Below are 21,272 nucleotides of genomic sequence, written 5' to 3' on the forward strand. Positions count from 1 at the left end.
TGTATTTGATACTGACCCCTGCCAACATATTATGTATTGCCATGGAATATTATACAACCAATCTATTGTCTACTGCCATTGTAATTGTCGTTATTGCTTTGTAAACCTGGTGATCTTTTTGTAGTACAAGTATTAATTGTATAACATTTGTTGTTTGTTGGTTGGTTGGTTTAACACGAAGTTTTTTTAACGTACATATTTCTGGGATAGCATATGGTTTCAATTTCGGAAAGCGACACGTAACAATACCGCTTGTTTTACTTGATTAACAAGCATCGCAATGGTCTCCTGTTTGAATTGAACCATTTGTTTACCTTGAAATGCATCGTTTAGTGTGAACATAGGCCAAAATACCAGTATGAATATTAGCATATAACATGTATAGGTTATATAATGTACGTTGTCGCATTTATATGAATATTGTAATGTTTACATTATGTTAAACTTTAAAGAATGTTTTATCTGTCAATATGGCTTTTAGGCCCGTTAAAGAAAAAGTGGGAACATATTCTGATCTGCCGGAAGAACTGCCACTCAAACGTTCAACACGAGTTTGCCTGACGCCCCATTCAGCAATATTCAAGGCACATGATTTCAGCCAGTAAACAGTCGAGTCTGGACAAGGCAATATAATGACTGACCATACTATGCTATCACCCAATTCTCCGATTAATATAACTATTTTTGCATTATGTTGACATGTGACGTTACACATTTCGTAAATTACTTTGAATCATAAATAAATTGAATTGTTTAACAGTTCTTTGAGGGTGAAAAAACGATTGTAACATTTCAATAGAATGATATTAACCTGAAGGTGATGGTATATTGCTCGACATGAAGGTGAAATTCAAGATTGGAAAATCGAAATAGTCCCTCTTTATGACATCTTGGAACAAAGGCGTCCGTCATTCTGACTGTACACAGTTACATTAGATGTGATAACAGGGGTACGCTGGAACAAGACATGTCTATTATGCGGGAAACAACGTGTGCCATGGACACAAACAGAAAGGTTATTAACCGTGCAATTGATGAGAACATTAATACTGATTGACTCATGATCAAACATTTATTTGAATACTTGGCCCACATCTCTATGAATAGATACACGCAACAAAACAATTGCAACAACCTAAAGAGTCCGTTGTGAGATTCTGACTACGTAATAATCATGCGTTTATTATCATGAATCACAATCAATTAGTGATGATACCAGGTAGTCATGAAAAGCAGATTGCGAAGTACCATGTTTGTAGGTTTCCGATCACGTATAAACGTTCATCTAATCCAGTTTGATGGTCAATAATCTGACTACCCTCCACATATTTCGTACTATGATTCCCCCAGCACCATGCATTGTATGCAGGTACATAGATGTTTGTGAATACAAGGCTGGCGTATAGGTAGTCAACAATGCTGAATCATGAAGATGTAGAGAATTTCACCCAGTGTCTTTTGATTTCAAATGTATCAACTTAAGTTGATAAAAGTTTAAAAGACAAAGGTTTGATATCAAAAGACCCGACCTTTAGGGTGACACCCAAAATTGTTCTTTCAAATGTTTCAGTTTGTATACAGTACTAATAAGTAGCATTTTATTGTGGCGCCATGGTAACCGAGATGTAGCTTGGTCTCATCGCTCATGCGTTGGAAGTTGAAGTTCGGTTTGGACGATCAACATCGTTCAAAAGAGACATTCGACTGGCATTTATAATTAAAATGCACGAAACGTTGACTCACACGCAAAGCACAGATAACTGGTATCGGATTAAGTTACTGGCACATATTGATCAATCTTCTCCACAACAAACCTCTAGTACAGATGGACCAATAGTGTAATGTTGCTTTCATTCGTATGCAGTTGTATAAGGTACCATCTCCAAATGTCTTTCCCAATAGAAATGTTGTACTCTTCTGGAAAGGAATGGAAACTGCTAAACAATTTACCGATGGTAAATTTTACCTTTAATGTAACCTTCTGAAAACCATGTATAAATATTATATATTGGGAGACTAGGAAGGGTGACATTTAACCCTTAGCATTATGTTAGATTGAATTGTCAGTAAAAATCAAATACTTTCTAACGATCCTTGGTAGGGGTTTTGTTTGGTGAAAGTAATCAAATCTGATCAAGTTTCAAAATAACCAACAGTTAGACAATGCCGGTGCCAATCGTCACGCGTTTGTCCTGATAGACAGCTTTCTTTTGCTAGTCAGATAATGAACACGGCCAAAACATTGATTTAGTCAATATTCGCTTCAATGATGGCATATGTGGACAGCAAACTAAACCGACAAATAATTTTGGCATGCTAACTCACGGATCTCCACCTCAGTGGAATTGATTGAATGTGTAACAATGGTGACACTATGTACATTGGTTCAGAAAGATAATTCCAGTTATTGATATGATGTGAGCAACTCACTGTGGCACAACTGGAGATCTTGACCGGGAGAGACGTCCAGGCATGTTAAAATGATTTATGAATGTCCACAGGTGTTGAAAAAGAAGCAGGCATCTTCTCCTAATTTGCTTTTCTTCTTATTTGGTCAATGGGCTTTGGTCTGATCTTTTCCTATTTCTTTTGGAATTTGTTTCTTGGATGTTGATTGTTTTCATATTGGTAGCGTTTGAGATCCTGATGAAAATGATCCTGGCTCTAGATCTTGTCGAGAAACTTTTCATTTCTTATAAAGGAATTCTACATATTGTATCCAGGAGATAGCGTTTTAGAGTAGTAACTTTGGAATCATAATTTGGAGACTGTAGCGAGAAAAGTTTTATATGAGGGAGATGAAACTTACCTTTTGTGAGGACTCAATTGTACATTTGGCGCAAAGAAAGCCTTGTCACGGCAGATCTTGTCCCCATGCCCAATATTTGTTGATATTTTAAAACATAATATTGGTTTGGTAGATATACCTCCACTCTGATGTTGAAGTAAATGGCTTTTAAGGTTTGGGATTGTTGGTTGTGAGAAACTGAACAGGTGCATGTAGGTATTGTTGTGTTTATTGTTCAATTTCCGTTTTTTTTCTTGTGAAGTATTGGTGTTTTGGTTCAGTTACAATTTCTCATTTAGTCATTTTAGAAAACAGAAAACTATATCTCTGACAATGCCTCTACTTTATTTCAGTGTACAACGTTGACAAAGTGTTGAACTCCCAACAGGTTTTATTGATTATTGCCTCCATGCAGATTCAATTGGACGTGAACAGCAGTGAAGGCATTTAATATTTTGTACCTATCCACTGGTTCATGTTCTGCCCACGGGTAAGCATGTCAGAGGGTGTCCGTAATCAGGAGAAATTAGATATAAACCAGGGCCAAGAATCAGAAGTTTCAGGAGACAATTCTTTAGAAGGTAATTCTTCGTCTGCGCTTATTAGCTTGAGAAAACAAGGTATCCCTACTCTTCACTCATAATCGAGTGTCATCATCAGGGATCCAGGGCTTTTCGACTGCAACACATAAAGACATGAATAGCTAAGAAATTTGAAAGAAAAGGTGTTGCACCCACGACCTTTTTCATGAGAGCCCCAGATTTCAGAGGTCCGTACCTTGTGTTTGGCACAGAACTGTGGACAAAATTCAAATTTGCTATGCACAGCCACCACACTCCCATCGTAGACATAGAAGACATTTCCAAATTTGAGGCATCAGTGACAAAACATATATCTTGACTTGTACCATATGTTTCCGTGGGGGTTTGACATGGGTGGTACCTGGTATCATCATTATTAAATTTTCTGAAGACATGCTTATGCTGAAATCGGAAACGTACGGTGGACTCTTGTGGAGTTCTTAGGATTATGGAATTTGTTTTGTCGTTTTAATTAACCAGTACTTCTGAAATCGCTATTGAAAAGATTAGTTGTAAGCTAAATGTAGCCTTTCCTTTAAATTTGAATAAAATGTATATTAACTAAAGAACCTTAGCAACTATAAACTGTTGCCGCCTTATGGTGGACCTGATGATACATTGATTGACATGTATGGAAAAATAACTGTTGGAAAATCGAATTCATCCCTCTTAGTGTAGAACTTGGTACAGATGTTACCATCATTTGGATTGTTATAACTTAATTAGATGTGATTACATTAGAACATGATAAGCCTACTATGACATCAACGTCAACGTTGTGCATTGAAATAGCAGTATATTGCTATTTGCCATTTGCTTACCATTGCCAGGACATTTAATGACCCACTGCCTCTCCCCGAGGGTGGAAGAGAGAGAGAGCGTGAAAGAGAGAGAGAGAGAGAGAGTAAGAGAGAGAGAGAGGGGGGGGGTGCAGAGTGATACAGAGACATTATGATATTTTGCGCGCGCTGCTTACCTTAGCAATATGTTTCATTGGACAAAGTAATTAAATGCCTTCACAACGTTCGACGACGTTTCGCTAAGTAATCACATCAGTTCAAGTTAACAAATAACCGTCAGGTTGACAATGTCTGTACCAGTATTCCTGGGAGGTTAATCACCATCCACAGGTAAAAACCATTAGCAAACTATCGATTTTGTCAATATTTGCTTCAATGTCGTGTATGAGAAGCTGGCATTCTAACTCTCTGGTCCCCATCTCATTAGTGGAATCGATTGAATGAGGAACAGCGGTATTATGTCGATTATACAGAGACAAAGACTTGAAATAAATAACTTGACATGGGTTTATACTGATAAATTGTTCTTGTCAACTATAGAATGACCAAGAGGAGTGGCATTGGTGTTCTACATTGCTTCACACGGACATACTGTTCTAAAAGTCAATTATAAAGGGACCGAGAGGTTTGACAGTAGTATCTACATTGCTTCAAACCGACCCACTTACTGCTGTAGACAGTCAACTATACAGGGACCGAGAGGTGTGCCGGGGATTTTCTACATTGGTTTACACCGACATACTGTTCTAGACAGTCAACTATACAGGGACTGAGAGGTGTGATAGTGATATCTACATTGATTCACACCGACATACTGTTCTAGACAGTCAACTATACAGGGGCTGAGAGGTGTGACAGTGATATCTACATTGATTCACACCGACATACTGTTCTAGACAGTCAACTATGGAGGGAGCGAGAGTTGTGACAGTGATATCTACATTGGTTCCTACCGACATACTGCTGTAGACAGTCAACTATAGAGGGACCAAAAGGTGTGACAGTGATATCTACATTGGTTCACACCGACACACTGCTGTAGACAGTGAACTACAAAGGGGCTGAGAGGTGTGACTGTGATATCTACATTGGTGCACACCGACATACTGTTCTAGACAGTCAACAATAGAGGGAGCGAGAGGTGTGACTGTGGTATCTACATTGGTGCGAACCGACATACTGTTCTAAAAGTCAACTATACAGGGACCGAGAGGTTTGACAGTAGTATCTACATTGCTTCACACCGACCCACGTACTGCTCTAGACAGTCAACTATACAGGGACCGAGAGGTGTGACGGGGATTTTCTACATAGGTTTACACCGACACACTGTTCTAGACAGTCAACTATACAGGAACTGAGAGGTGTGACAGTGATATCTACATTGGTGCACACCGACATACTGTTCTAGACTGTCAACTATAGAGGGAGTGAGGGGTGTGACAGTGATATCTACATTGGTGCACACCCACATGCTGCTGTAGACAGTCAACTTTACAGGGACCAAGCGGTGTGACAGTGATATCTACATTTGTTCCCACCGACATACTGCTCTAGACAGTCAACTATACAGGGAGCGAGAGTTGTGACAGTGATATCTACATTGGTTCCTACCGACATACTGCTGTAGACAGTCAACTACAGAGGGCCCGAGAGGTGTGACAGTGATATCTACATTGGTTTACACCGACACACTGTTCTAGACAGTCAACTACACAGGGACTGAGAGGTGTGACAGTGATATCTACATTGGTGCACACCGACATACTGTTCTAGACAGTCAACTATACAGGGACTGAGAGGTGTGACAGTGATATCTGCATTGGTGCACACCGACATACTGTTCTAGACAGTCAACTATAGAGGGAGCGAGAGGTGTGACTTTGATATCTACATTGGTGCACACTGACATACTGTTCTAAAAGTCAACTGTGAAGGGACCGAGAGGTTTGACAGTAGTATCTACATTGCTTCACACCGACCCACGTACTGCTGTAGACAGTCAACTATACAGGGACCGAGAGGTGTGCCGGGGATTTTCTACATTGGTTTACACCGACATACTGTTCTAGACAGTCAACTATAGAGGGACTGAGAGGTGTGACAGTGATATCTACATTGGTGCACACCGACATACTGTTCTAGACAGTCAACTATAGAGGGACTGAGAGGTGTGACAGTGATATCTACATTGGTGCACACCGACATACTGTTCTAGACAGTCAACTACACAGGGACCAACCGGTGTGACAGTGATATCTACATTTGTTCCCACCGACATACTGCTCTAGACATTCAACTATGGAGGGAGCGAGAGTTGTGACAGTGATATCTACATTGGTTCCTACCGACATACTGCTGTAGACAGTCAACTATAGAGGGACCAAAAGGTGTGACAGTGATATCTACATTGGTTCACACCGACACACTGCTGTAGACAGTGAACTACAAAGGGACCGAGAGGTGTGACAGTGATATCTACATTGGTTCCTACCGACATACTGCTGTAGACAGTCAACTATAGAGGGACCGAGAGGTGTGACAGTGATATCTACATTGGTTCACACCGACATACTGCTGTAGACAGTGAACTACAAAGGGACCGAGAGGTGTGACAGTGATATCTACATTGGTTCCTACCGACATACTGCTGTAGACAGTCAACTATAGAGGGACCGAGAGGTGTGACAGTGATATCTACATTGGTTCCCACCGACATACCGCTGTAGACAGTCAACTATACAGGGACCAAGAGGTGTGACAGGGATATCTATATTGGTTCACACCTACATACTGTTCTAGACAGTTAACTGTTCAGGGCCCTTATGGTGTGACAGTGACAGTCAACATTGCCTCACGCCGAAATGATACTGTAGGCAGTTAACTATACAGGGACTGATAGATATGGCAGTGGCGTTTCACACTGGCCGACTGTAGACGATCACTGCATGTGGAACAGTTATTTGTGAAATTAATATGTCCAAATAGATTTGGAGTAAAATGACAGCAAGGGTAGTATCCAGTGATGAAAATAAACTCGATTGGACATCCAAAAATGATCATGAAAACATTGGAAGCTTGTGGGCTGACTTCGCACAGAGTACAGCATTCCATGGAGTAAATAAGCTTCAGTCAAGGCGACACTCGAGTCTACGCTGGTGAGTCACCTGATTCATGATCGAACAAGTGCTTATTTATCAATCATGGTTTCCAGTCAACAGAATATGATGTGGGACGTGTGGTCGATACACAGAGCGGGATACAGGAAGCCAGTCTTGTTTATCTATTTTAATTTGACGATGTTTTCATATATTTGCAAACGTAGCTATCACGTGTACATTATGTTAATGTCGATTACACATTCCATACTTTAATAGTTCGGGGTTAAATACTCAAGGGGCACATGGGGAGTGTGTGATTTTCCAGTAGGGTTATGTTGGTTATTCTTAAAATAGAAGGGCAATGAAGGGCCAATTAAGGACGAGTTACGTTAGGAATGACCCAGAGCTTTGTTAAACGTCTGGTTAAAGTTATGTTTCATGTGTGTATCGGTTCTTCTAGATGTTTGTAACAATGCAACTGAATGTAGACAGTTCTATTATTTTGTACCCTCAGTTTTACGTTAGTGTAAGTAATTGGATGTATTTTTTTACCCTTTTCACTGCACTATTGATATATTTTATTCCATTGAATTGTTTTGTTTAGAAAATATGTCCCAAGGTTTCTGTTCAATCAAAATAATGGAGCCTCTAAATTGATAAATGTTGAACATTTTGTTATGTTTTGTCATCATCAGTATAACTGAAGTTTTAATATATATCTAAATATCCAAGGTTCTTGTAAGATTCCCTTGTGATTGTGGATTTGTGAGAATTTTATCACGAGATCTGGTCCTATAACTATTGCAAGGTAACTTGAATTTGACAGTTCATTTTAAAAAGATGGTCTTTTATTTCAGCATTTCAGTTGATGCCAAATAGTGACATTATTTTCATTATCAAAATGATTTTTGCCGATTGTTGCTTTCGATGGCATAAAAAACTTAATATAACGATTGTTTTTACGTTTTTCGATTTTGAAATTAGTTGACCCTCATACCATATATACATCTGAGTCTTTATGCTGGCATCCCGAAGTAAACTATAATGCAATAATGTAAAGTGGAGTTTTAGACATTTAGGGAAACCAGTGGTTGAAACAGTGACCCGTCACGACGAAGGCAAAGATTTCATACCCAAAATTAGAAATATGCAATAAGTAAAGAATGGATGCCCTACTGGACATATATATTGCTGTAATAGTGCAAACCACGGTCCACAATGCAACTCACTTCTAATTAACTCACCCTAATTTATTCACACATTTCCTTTGGCAGTATCTGGTGGACCTTCGCAGTGTTGCTGATGTCTGCCTACATGTCTTATAACATAACACAAGAGCTGATGAACTACTACAGATACCCAGTGATCACCAACACGAAGGTGGAAGTCCGACAAGAGCTTCCCTTTCCAGCCATCACCTTCTGCAACCTGAGTCCTTTCAACCTGACTGCTGCCAAAGAAACTGATCCTTACTTGGAGAACTATTTCAATGGGGTTAGTTTGCTCGGGGAGTTTTATGGCGCGATCAATTGGAGTGATCCAGGATACGGTTCTACTTTCTCAAAACGGCAGAGTCTGGATTGGTGGAAGAAGATATTCATGAAACCAAGCGAAATCCTCAATTTATGTGTTATGAAAAGTGCCTGGTGTGTGTCAGCTATAAAGCCGGTTGTGACCAAAATGGGACACTGCGTAACATTCAACTGGAATGCTTCTGATGTTACTAAAGTGAGAGTCACAGGCTTGGACAATAATCTCATCATATTTGCAAATATCCATCATGATAAATATGTGCTTGGTTCACAGTTGGCAGCTGGATTGAGGGTATGTATAAGCACGGTTTATTGTCGTGGGGTTGTCAGTCAAATATATTTCCTTAACATCTATATTGTATTCTATTGTGGTCAATAAATTTACAAAGATAACTCACAAATACTTATGTTTGCGTAGGTGATCCTCCACGACCCCCGTATCCACCCAGACGTTGCGACATCATCGTTTTTGGCAGCTCCGGGTACATCCACGTACGCAGCTGTGAAAAGATCTACGGTAGGCAATACACTGCTAATATTGCGATAACTGTTGCATAACATTTACACATGTAAGCACAGTAATTTTCAGTTCATATAAACTGACGTCCAAAAGAAACTTTACCAGAGTTTAAAATCACTCTTGCTCAAAAACAACAAAACATACATAAATGAAGTAAAGTGTATTGAGAAGATCAATATATCAACATAATCAACACTGAAAATGGCAATCATACCGCGACCGAGAATGACGCCAGAGCCCCTCTCCCCCCCCCCCCCCCCCCCCCCCCCCACACACACACACACACCCAAAGTTGGGTGTGGTACAATACTCGAGCTTTCAGAATAATGGGCAATAGGCAGAGTACATAAACAATCGCTCAGGTTCAATAACAAGTCATTAGTAGCGTGTGTGACCACCAAATGCCTAAATACACGCAACAACTCTTCGACGCACAGAAAAAGTCAGTCGACTGATGAGGTCACGTGGGATTTCACGCCATTATTCTTGGAGGGCCAAGATCAGTTCTTGCCGGTTGGCTGGAGAGTGTGGTCGTTGTCGCACACGACGATCCATGAAGTCCCAGAGGTGTTCTATGGGGGACATGTCGGGTGAGCGTGCGGCCACGGCAGGCCGTTGATGTTGGTGGCTGCGAGGAAGTTAGTGTCAATTCTGGCTGTATGGGCTCTAGCGTTGTCATGCTGATAAATGACACCACGTTGGAGAAATGGTAGGACAACTGGACGAAGAATGTTATCCATGTAACTCTGAGCTGTCACGTTTCCGTCAACGATGACCAGCGGTGTCCTCTCCTGCCCACAGATCCCCCCCCCCCCCCCCCACACACACACACACCATGACACTCCCTCCACCACATGGTACGACCTCATGCACGCAACACGCCGCCGTTCGTTCACCCCTTCGGCTGTAAAAACGTTGTCTTCCATCCGCCCTAAACATACAGAATCGACTTTCGTCAGTGAAGACAACCCTGTGCCAGTCACGTCGTTGCCAACGTCGTAAAGTCCGGGCCCATGTCAATAGCAGACGACGATGTTGCCCTGAGTCTCCTGTCCACTGTCTGTCGACTAACCCTGTGACCTAAGGCATTTGTCGCTGATGACGTCACTGTCAGGAAGCGATTTCGGAGGTGCAAGGTACCCAAGGCCCGTTCACGTTGTTCGACTGTGAGTCGTGGCATTTCTTTTGTGTGTTTTTTTTATCACTGTGGATGTCTGATGTCTGCCGTTGCAATCGTTTTATACCCTTACCCGCACGTGGATTTGCAGTTGTCCGTTGTGCACGTGTTTTTCACTTTTTCGCGTGTTATCTCGCAAACATGTAACAGACGATTTCTGCATACACTATTGTTGCATTTAGGTTATGTGTTTTAGATAGACTTCATAAAAAAAAAACATAATATTTTGTCTGAAATTTATATTTTCAGTTGGTAAAGTTTCTTTTGGACATCAGTTTATTTATATGAGTGTGTGTAAGTGAGAGCGAGAGAGAAAGATAATGAGAGATAGAGAAAGAGAGAGAGTAAGAGAGAAAGAGAGTGCACACAAGTACTACATTTTCATTTAGTACGCAGGGAACCTTGAATTGTCATTATAATAGATGGATGGATGGATGGATGGATGGATGGATGGATAGATAGATAGATTAATTTTCTTTTCTTTTCTTTCAACAGTTCAAATACCTACCTACACCCTACAAAGCCTTCGATAACACAACATGTGTGGACACTTTGTCTCCTACGTTCAACAACACACTGGAATATCACGACATGTACACGTATGAAACCTGTCTCCAGGAATGCTTCACTAGGATTACCTTTAACAAGTGCGGGTGTGTCAAGCCTTCGGATGATGGTGAGCACTGGACGGCGATGTCGAACATTTTACTCTGTCTGATATTACTCGACCTTCATTTATTTGCAATGTTAAACTGAGGAGCAAAACAAACCACACCTCTCAGTTGATGTTATCATGTTTGATTTTCAATTGAAAATATCTTAAGTTCGTGATATAATATGCAAAGAAATTGAACACTACTGGAGCTTAATCAGCTCTCAAAGAATTCTTTAACATGGTCACATTTGTTTTAAATATTATTTGATTTCAATCTTTTAACAATGAAAACAAGTTCGCAACATACACAACCGATGATGGGTATCTCAGCCACCTGATATAGACAATCAATAATTATTTCAACACAAATTTACAGCATGTCAAACATAGTAGCGGTCATGTTGTTGCAAATTCATTTCTTACGTCATTCTTCATTGATCCAATTTAGTTGTACACAAAATTACCCACCACAGATTACTTTTCACAAACTGTTGCGGGAATGAGTGCTGATTTAATAAACATATTGAAGAACACATTTTTTTCAATTTTCAATTACATAAAAGAACAAACTTCACACTGTATACTTTCTTTTGTCCCTCTGTTATTGATAATCATGTTGACGGTGTTCATGATTTGTATAATTTACTTACAAAGGTACGTCAATTAGAAATGACACGTTTCAACTTTAATCACACTGTGACACATGACGTCAAGTACAGGCCAGGAATTGAATGTTAAAATTGTGTGTGATATAGTGATATAATTCATGATTCCAGGATCTGAAAGCTGTGTATTATTTAAAGAGGTTTGAGGTTTGAAAATTAGCACCAGATATTAACCACCGGTGTCTCAATGAACAGGCATGACGTTAGTCCACATCCTTGGTCCCGTGTATACAGCATCTGCCCGGAGAGCGGAAAATCGGAGGTTTGATCCTCAGCCGTGTCATACCAATTAGACATTAAGAGATTGTACCTGTCGTTACCCGGACGCTCGGAGTACCACATATTGATACTTTCATGCACTTTTACATGACATTGAAATTAATCTGGCTCAAATGATATAAATGCTGCAACATTAACTTCAAAGACACCCATGCTCCCCGATGCAAGAAAAGTCCGATTCAAGACTTTATTTACATACCCTTGAAGTGTATTTATAGAATATAAGTCAAAAACAGACAATTTATTTTAACTGTCGTTTCAGGTACCTTTGGAAGGATATGTTCTATCTTTGAGGATTACTCTTGCTACGCTCCAACATATGGTAAGAAAACGACTAAAATCGACATCTAACAGGTCAAATTCTAATACAATTTCAATTCCCGCTGGCTCTCAGATTGAGTAACGTTGCACTATGCCATTAAACATTTCATTGGAGTTTCATTTCCGTTAACATTCCTGGTATTGATATTTACATTACTGTCAAAAACTTATGTTCGGATTTGAACGCGTGGTTCTTTTCTCTCCTTTGCAGGTTCCATCTCCCAAAACCCAGATGTACATACAGAATGTGGTTGTCGAATCCCATGTACCTTTGATACATACGAGACAAAGGTGTCATCTTCTAAATATCCATCCAACGTCTCAATAAAGTACATAATTGACCTCGGTTTCGCTGGCAACGAAGCCGTTGTTAGGTGCGTACAGCCAAATCTGTATTATCTGATTAAATATAGGAAACTAGATAGAAGTGCGTCTTATTCAGACTTAAAATAGTTTCCGTGAAGGATCTGTAAACATATTAAGAACATGTATGATGTTGAACCGTGAACAGGGAGCGGAATAATGGTTATATTGTGTTGATATGTTAGTATGCGTGCATTGCGTATTCTTTTTTCATGCGAGCATTGTATTTCTAGGTGTAATGGACCCCTTGCATTACAACACCCTTTGTTCTTGAGATGTCATCATGGTTACATTGCTGTGTGTTCATCTAATCAATATGTTAGAATTACCTAAATGATGACATGTCAGTCGTATATATTTTCCAATTTCAGAGACAACTATTTGGAAATCAGAATCTACTATGAAAACCTCATGCTCCAGGTAACTGAACAAATCCCCCAGTACACCACAGAGACCATCATAGGTAGGTGAACCCTAAGACTATTACAACATAGAAAGTTGTTAATGGGAGTTGTTGATATCAGAAAAGTCAAGATTATTTAACATTCATTTATCTGTGACAAGTATTTATATTTTGAAGAACGTACATAGCTTCTATGTTCAGTGTATGATAACATTTATCACAACTGTGAAACAATCGAGCTTGAATATGCAGAGCAAGGATAATTAATTGCTTGTTCCTGGAATGGCTACAGGGAGGATATTTCAATAATGCATTAGGACGCCATGGACCATTCGGCGCCCGGTCTTATGCAGTCAAGAGTGTCATACGTGTAGAGCTTGGGTGTGATTGACTAATTTCGAACGTACTTTATATCATACATTTAAGTAATTCCACAATGTATTCATATGTAAAGGAGGAGTTGGTTTTGTTGACAGGGAACCTGGGAGGTCAGATGGGCATCTGTCTCGGAGCCAGCATCCTGACTCTCACAGAACTCGGAGAGTTCCTCCTCCTACTCTGCTTGTTCATCTTCAAAAGAATTCAGGGTGGTGGCGAACTTAAGCGCATCAAACCCAACAAGAACTGACACACACTGATGTCCAGAATACATTTCTCTTTGGATGTTTGCGGGACCAAAGAATAACATGGTACATTAATAATGACAAACTATGCTACAATATGCCATTTGTATTACATTTCGTCTCTAAGTTTTATATCTCCTATTGTATTAATCGAAATATATTCATTAAGTTAAATTTTCGGTTTATCATGGAAACAAGGACACTCTCCAAAAACGAAACGCACAGGTAGATTTTTAGTAAATTTATTGTACCTAATAAAGTCGATATATTTCATTTAGTATCATAGATGCAAATATGAAATTTTGGAGCACTGTAGTCACCTGTTGGCGCTGTACGAAGGCATTGACAACTGTTGATTGTCATTTAACATAAGGCCACAAGGAGGCGCTGAACTCAGTATCTCGTGTGACCGACCCGGGCAGCAATCACGGCTCTGCATCTCCTCGGCTCTGACTGGATATATGTACGAATTCTGTCCGGCGGAATTCTGCGCCATTCTGCATGTAACGCGTTGGCCAGTTGTGGGAGTGTCTGCGGTGTGTTCAGACGTTGACGTACACGTCAATCGAGTTCATCCCAGAGGTGTTAGATAGGGTTGGCATCCTGAGATATCGACGGCCAGAGCATGACGTAGATGTTGGCACTAGGCAGGTAGTCTACCGTGACACAAGCCGTGTGCGGTGGAGCGTTGTCCTGTTGAAGCAGCTGGTTGTCAACGGTTGGAAGAAGGTGAGATTCAACAATTTGATTCATGGAGCGATTTGCTGTCACATTTCCCTGACTCACAACCAAGTCAGATCTCGTGATGTAGGATATGGCCCCCCAAACCATGACACTACCGCCACCGAAATTGTTGAATTGACGTACACAATGTGCGGCAAAACGCTCATTTCGACGACGATAAACACGTTGTCTTCAATTTCGACGGTGAAGAAGAAATCGTGATTCATTGCTAACCCACACTCGTTTCCAGTTTCTCAAATTCCAAGGCTGTAGGTATTACACCAACGCAAGCATCGCTGTCCATAGATATGTTGCATACAGGGACGATAACTGGTCTTCTGGTTCGGATTCCAGCCTCGCGAAGATGGTTCCTGACAGTCTGATCCGATATCCTCCTCAGACCATGGGATGCGGCCTGCAGTCTCCGTAGCTGTGGCATTGCGAAGACGGAATTGCGAAGATGGAACAGTCGAATGTAGCGATCCTGTGATGGGGTGGTAACTCTTGGTCGGCCGATTCTCGGACGGTCTCCAGTGGAATTGAACTGTGTGTATCGGTCACAAAGACGGCAAATGGGGCTGTGGTGGGCGTTGAAATGCGACAGAAGATCTTTAGATACGTCCATTGACAATTTAATGACAAATTAGTGGCTTATGCTTGCCTTTTTATAGCCACTACCACGAGTTACGAATACAATAACTTGTACGTGCATTTTTGCACGTGCATTTTGCTTTACTGTTTTCCTCCATGACATTTTTTAACAAGTGTGAAAACAATGCGTTTAAGACATTGCAAATCGACAATGGCTGCGTTTTGACGCACCGTTTGACGAATATCAGGCCACCAACAGTTTCCAATAACATATATCCAATTTATATACCGGGTATTCTGTGTAGTCAGATTCAATGACCTACATACTACCTTTGCGTTTCTTTTTTTGAAGAGTGTATAGGGAAGGTATATCCTGCTGTAGTACCCTGCAGAAAATAGAGGTCACCGTGGTATCTAGTGTGGTTGTCCACCTCTGGTTGCTGGCGATCTGTAGCCCGCTTTTTGTATTGTACTGTGAAATAATAGTTACATCTTTTTCATTTTGCTGATACCAAAAAACTAACTAAAATATGTGATAATCTCGTTATTGTAATATCTATCGTTGACATAATGTTAAATGTTATCATTGCATATAACTTGTTCCACTACATGTCATTATTTTAAAGCACTTTGTAGTTCTTCATTATCCTCTTCTTCTATTGTTTGTGTTCCAACATAAAAACGGACTTATAATGTAGTCGGAATCGTATAATGGACTCTGCTTTAGTAGAGACATCCTATTGTTATGCAAAGGAACTTTCTTTTACATTTTGCAGAACGAAACATATATATGTCTTCAGATATCAGGTACTGTCTTACAAAGTGACTTCAAAATTGAAACGCGAACGTTAACACAAATCAATTGCCAAATCAGTACCTAACCACTCAGTATCAATAGATAATAAAGTTTTTATATTGAAACACAAAGTTTTTGGTTTACCATAAAAAAATGTAATACAGTGAGGTCAAATAATTGACCATATCAATAAATAACAGAATAAGTCAGTGCACTTGTCCAGAATTTGCTACAATCGAATGTCTTGATCGAAATAGACACGCGCTCCTTTCTTGAATCTGGAACAGTGTTGAAAGCTGGAAGGAAGTACATGTAGGTGTTTTCAGATCCCGTCTGCTATGGGAAGTTGATCTGACGCAGGACGTGGAAGGCCTCGAATAACCCCCATCTAGCTCTTATATATAGATAAAGTTTGCCTTCTAGAAAATGTTGCCTCACAAAACTTATCGAAACAATGGAAACACCTAGGATAAAGGGAAGTAACTCTAATAAGTAGCTGAACCACTAGAAACAACATAGCTCGATATTGTGCGAGCGCCTCAATCAATTTGCTGCCTAATCAGAAATAACTACCAACATTGATTTTCTGCCAACCAGCATTTGTATGTGTTAGAACACCAATTAAAACAGCACCCAAATGTCCCCTTACCATGTGATTCCATTTGTATTACATGCGTCCAGACATAAGAAAGATGTTTATCTTGTATTTGTATTCTGCTACTAAATGTAAGTTTGAAAACACAACACTAAAAGTTTTGTATTTGCGACAAATCTGTTAAAACGTACAGCAAATTTGATAAGTCATTACCAAACAGTTCTTTCATTACATGACACACGTAGAACAGTGAATATTGATGACATTTTAATCAACGGTATATAATATTTGCTGCACCATTTGTTCGATTAAAGGTAACGCCCTAATGTCTACTTTAACCGTTTGACTCAATTCATAGTCAACATGAAATTGTTCACCCACAGATGCAGTTTACCGTAGTCTGCCATTCAGAAACTGATGCAAATATATCAAATACAGCCCCTGCAAGTCTATAATGTTTGGCAAGTCTAGATTACTGCAGAGCTGAAACAGAAGAGAGTGTCTGGGCTCCATTTTATTATATTTGTATTTCAGTTAAAAATACCATCATGCAATCATCAAATATGTGGGCTCTTCTGCTGCTCTTGGATCAGTTAGGATTTCTTTGTTATGAGTTGGTTGGTGTGTTACTGTGTGAATAAATCAATTCTGTCTCTGTGGTGATGTTGAAATTCATATCTGATTTGATCAAGCATTACGAATGATAGGATTGAAATCCCAGATTCGCCTGATCATTTTCTATGTTTGTCAGCATCATACCCCTGCTCATGGGTTCGCAAAAGTGGAAAACGTTCAGGACATGCAACACTTCGGGGTATGCTCCCACGTCAAGGCGACACGCCGTTATACAACTGAAATATTGTTTAAAGTGGCGATACGCCAAACTCACCACTACTCTCACTGAAACGTGTGCAATGCAAAGCAAAAGGATGCCCTGTATGAGTTCTCGTAACTGCGTTACCCTTGTGTCATCTATTGACGTGATTAACTCTGTATATACAATGGCAATGTAGACATGAAAAAGATGTGACGAATTGAAGAATAATTATGATAAGCCAAACTACCTCGCGTACAGAAGCTTTGTATACAGCTGGATGGGTAGCTGACAGACATTTGATGTCACAACAGCCGCCAATGAATGTGGACACAGACAGTTAATGTGATAACTGAAGATTAAGCAACATAAACATGCATAAAAGGGTATAGAGATTTTGATAAAAAATATTAACTTAGCGGTTCCCAAGGATATGGTATTGCATAGACAACACAAACTTGATTGACTGTTTTGAGTTGTTGTAGACAGACATATAGCAAGTGGTTTTCATGCTACATGTATACGTTTGCACATTACAAATTAAGATATACCAATTGTATGAAGCATTATGAAGCAGAGAACAGAGATGCAAAGTATGACGTGCACACACCGAAGCATATCATTCTTGAATGCCCTTTCCTCTGAAAAATGTGGCACTGAAAGACGTATTTTAAATTGTAGTAAATATTGTAATGAATTAAACGTGGTAATTGACAGTTACTTGGGATGTCTCCGAAATATATGCTTTTCAGTATATTGACAATTGTGATAAATAGGGATTATAATGTCATTTTCTCTTTTTCACAGGCTAATTAGAAATTTCAGCGCATTTCGCTAACTGTTTCCAATGCCTTGTACATGTACTAGCACTGTTAATCAAGTATTTTATATATGGATTGACTGGTACAATTGATTAGTCTATGCTGAGTCGGAGTGTATACCTTTTTCGATTGTAACACTTACATCGATCAACTGATTGCTAATGAAGGACACTAATCACACCACACATACCCGGATTATAGGAGCCGAATGGGTCGACATTAACGTATTATTATATTGACAGATATATTAATCATAAAAAAACAATCCATGAAACATCAAATTTAACTATTTAAAGCGAACTATATCAACTATATCAACCAAATTAAATATTACATTTGGATTGACATCCCTTGGTTTTACAAACCTTAGAAATCTGGCTCATAGGGAAATGTCATTCACTTGAAAGAAAAGTTAGAGTTGGAAACAAACCCAGGCCCTGCTGATGCTGAAAATGGATTGGTATTTAACGTTCTGTTTAAGTGTGTGTTTGAGTCATACTGTCGCTAACTCACAAATCACCTTGGTGTACTAAATACGTATGTGTTTGTTATCTTCCCCCTGAAAATTCATCAAGAAATGTTTGTGCTGATGAATTCTATGACACTGGTACAAACTTATCGTGGTATTTTGTATGTCTGTGGGGACTTTAACAGCCGATGCGGTGATGGGACTGACTATGTAGAAGGCATTGACAGTCTCCCAAGCAGACATGCAATTGACTTCACCCAGAACAATAATGGTAAACTGTATATTGACTTCTTATATAGCGCAAACTACTGCATTTTGAATGGGCGTAAGTCATTGAAAAATGACTTTACATTTGTATCCAAACATGGTATGTCTGTGGTGGATTATTGTTTTGTACCATATGCATGTCTAGACAATCTAAGTCATGATCCTAATAACTCAGGCTCTCAGGCTACCAGTTTTAGCACTTTCACAATCTGACAACACTGAATAAGCCTACACAATTGCTTAGCATTCCTTTCCGAGCTACCAGAACAATGGTCAGCCCCTTTAGAAAAAAATACTACAGTATGCATTAAGAGTAAAGCGTTCTGTGATCTCATGGACGCAGACAAAGATGAACTACATATAATTCTGCCCCAAACTCGCATTATCTGGTCGGCCATGTTGTCGCGCAGACTATGGGATGGAGCCGACTCGCCAGTTACATTTGATATAAAAAGAAAACAGGTAAATCGGTTCATGACGCGCAAAATCTGTCAAATGGGAGGTGATAGAATCAAGCATCAGACCAAGGCAAAAGATGCATGCTTGTATTTTGATGATGACATTCATCTGTCTGAGATAGGCCCTGCCCTTTTCACCAATGTCATTCAGGAGGCTCTGCAATAGCCAACCTTGGAACAATTTGGTGGAGGTGATCCCATATGGGATCAGTGGCAGGATCCTAAGGGAATTCTTTATTTGAATAGGGCTAGGTAGCTGGGCGCAATGTTTATCAGTGAGTTACCCACACAAGCATTCCTTTGCTATGTGCTTATGGCCAAATTTGTGGTTGGTCCAGCGGTCTGCTGGAGGGGCTGTTCCGAAGGCTTGACGGTTTTTTCATTGAGTTATCACGGCGGCATGCCAAGTGGTAGTCGACGGCTTGTCGACAGGGTCAGGAAGGGGAGCTGCCCATAACTGGTAACTGGATGCTAATAATAACACGTGCACATGTAATGAATCAAGTTCTAGTTTCTATGAAACACACTACCGTGTGAAGTCAAAATGCCTTTTGGTATAAATTCATACTAAATGAAGACATTAACTTTCTCATAAAGAAATGTATCTATGTTCTTACTTTTATTAACTTTATTCTTACTTACCTTATTCTAAGTTTTTAGTTGGTATTCATGTGAGATGCATGTAACGATGATTAATCAACAGTTTTGTCTGTGAATTGAATATATCTAGTGTGACGTTTTAACTCGATATAGAAAGCGCTGCGTAACAGATATGATGCCAGTATTGGTACAAAAATATATTTCCAAAAATGTGGTTGAATCAGAAATGCAAATGAAAAAAGAAAAGTGTCAGCGGCGGAGGTTGAAAAGTACGAAATGACTTATTATTTTTGTTTCTTGAGTATCCTAATATTTTACATTGTATAGGGTACTTGTTTATGTATCTTTTACAGTAATATTGAAACGTATGAGTCTATTTACGCGAGACGTTTCTATCACAACATAAAGTGAAAACAAACGAAACTGGCCTGGTAACGTGCATTATTATTAAAAAATCAATTCATGCTTGTCCACTCGTGTAAACACACCTTCAGAAACTCTGTGCATGGCGTGTTGGTTATGCACATGTTCATTCGCGCAATGACTTATGTGTTTTATAACATATTGATATACTGGTAATAATATAGGCATTTGGACATTTTGTTTACATCTAAATACGTAAAACACATTTTTATTTCAATAACAATATTGCGAAATACCATGTCAGTGTTTCATCAGAACTTGTGCAAAAGAACCTTTCATTCATAATGATAGTTAATAGCCTTTGAGATAAGTGCAAACATGTATAACAATGCCCCTCCAGCACCGTGTATGGCATGAATGTTTAGACACGCTGGTGAAGGCTGGCATATAGATTGCCAACAATGCGAATATTGGCAATACACTGAGGCAAATTAGCAACATCCGGCTGGCACATATAATTAACTTGCAGAACATTTTTAACAATGACGATGTTGAACATTTCTGTGAAGTTATGTAAATAGCCAATCATCCCACCGCATATCCCCATCCCCGTGGAAACCTTTAGACATAACACAAGTTGTGAAATGCAGACACTTAAGGCTGTGAAAGGAATGATATGATCTACCCTTGAGTACTATGAAAAGACAGCTTGGCCAACCCAGCAATAGAGTGAAATCAAAGCGACAAAACACGTTCAATAGTCATAAGAAATATCTGTTGATAGCATGGTCCATTGTACTATTTCTACTTTACTATATGTAGATCACTGTCATATAGTATTCATACAAGGTGTTGGCGAAAAACTGAGCGTATCCAGCCCCACTGGGAAAATAGAGATGTCAATAAATCTATGGTCACCACGTTTCCTGACGAAATGACCCATAGGTCCAGGAATGAAGTTTGTCGT

The 21,272-nt window shown here is 39.6% G+C and overlaps 2 protein-coding genes across 2 annotated transcripts; one reads left to right on the top strand and one right to left on the bottom strand.

Moving 5' to 3' along the window:
- Positions 1-7,169: 7,169 nt before the first annotated feature.
- LOC139450666 (epithelial sodium channel subunit beta-like) lies at positions 7,170-13,913 on the top strand. Its single transcript, XM_071232463.1, has 8 exons — positions 7,170-7,327; positions 8,545-9,094; positions 9,221-9,319; positions 10,995-11,175; positions 12,361-12,420; positions 12,631-12,793; positions 13,154-13,245; positions 13,662-13,913. The coding sequence occupies exons 1-8, from the start codon at positions 7,170-7,172 to the stop codon at positions 13,811-13,813; spliced, it is 1,455 nt and encodes a 484-aa protein (XP_071088564.1). The 3' UTR covers positions 13,814-13,913.
- A 480-nt stretch (positions 13,914-14,393) lies between these two features.
- Positions 14,394-15,156, bottom strand: LOC139451019 (uncharacterized). Its single transcript, XM_071232834.1, has 2 exons — positions 14,770-15,156; positions 14,394-14,585 (listed from the first exon to the last, which is right to left on the bottom strand). The coding sequence occupies exons 1-2, from the start codon at positions 15,154-15,156 to the stop codon at positions 14,394-14,396; spliced, it is 579 nt and encodes a 192-aa protein (XP_071088935.1).
- Between the last annotated feature and the right edge of the window lie 6,116 nt (positions 15,157-21,272).

Source organism: Haliotis cracherodii, unplaced genomic scaffold (assembly GCF_022045235.1).
Source record: "Haliotis cracherodii isolate W230 unplaced genomic scaffold, xgHalCrac1.p SCAF_8, whole genome shotgun sequence".
In the NCBI taxonomy this organism is placed as follows: domain Eukaryota; kingdom Metazoa; phylum Mollusca; class Gastropoda; order Lepetellida; family Haliotidae; genus Haliotis; species Haliotis cracherodii.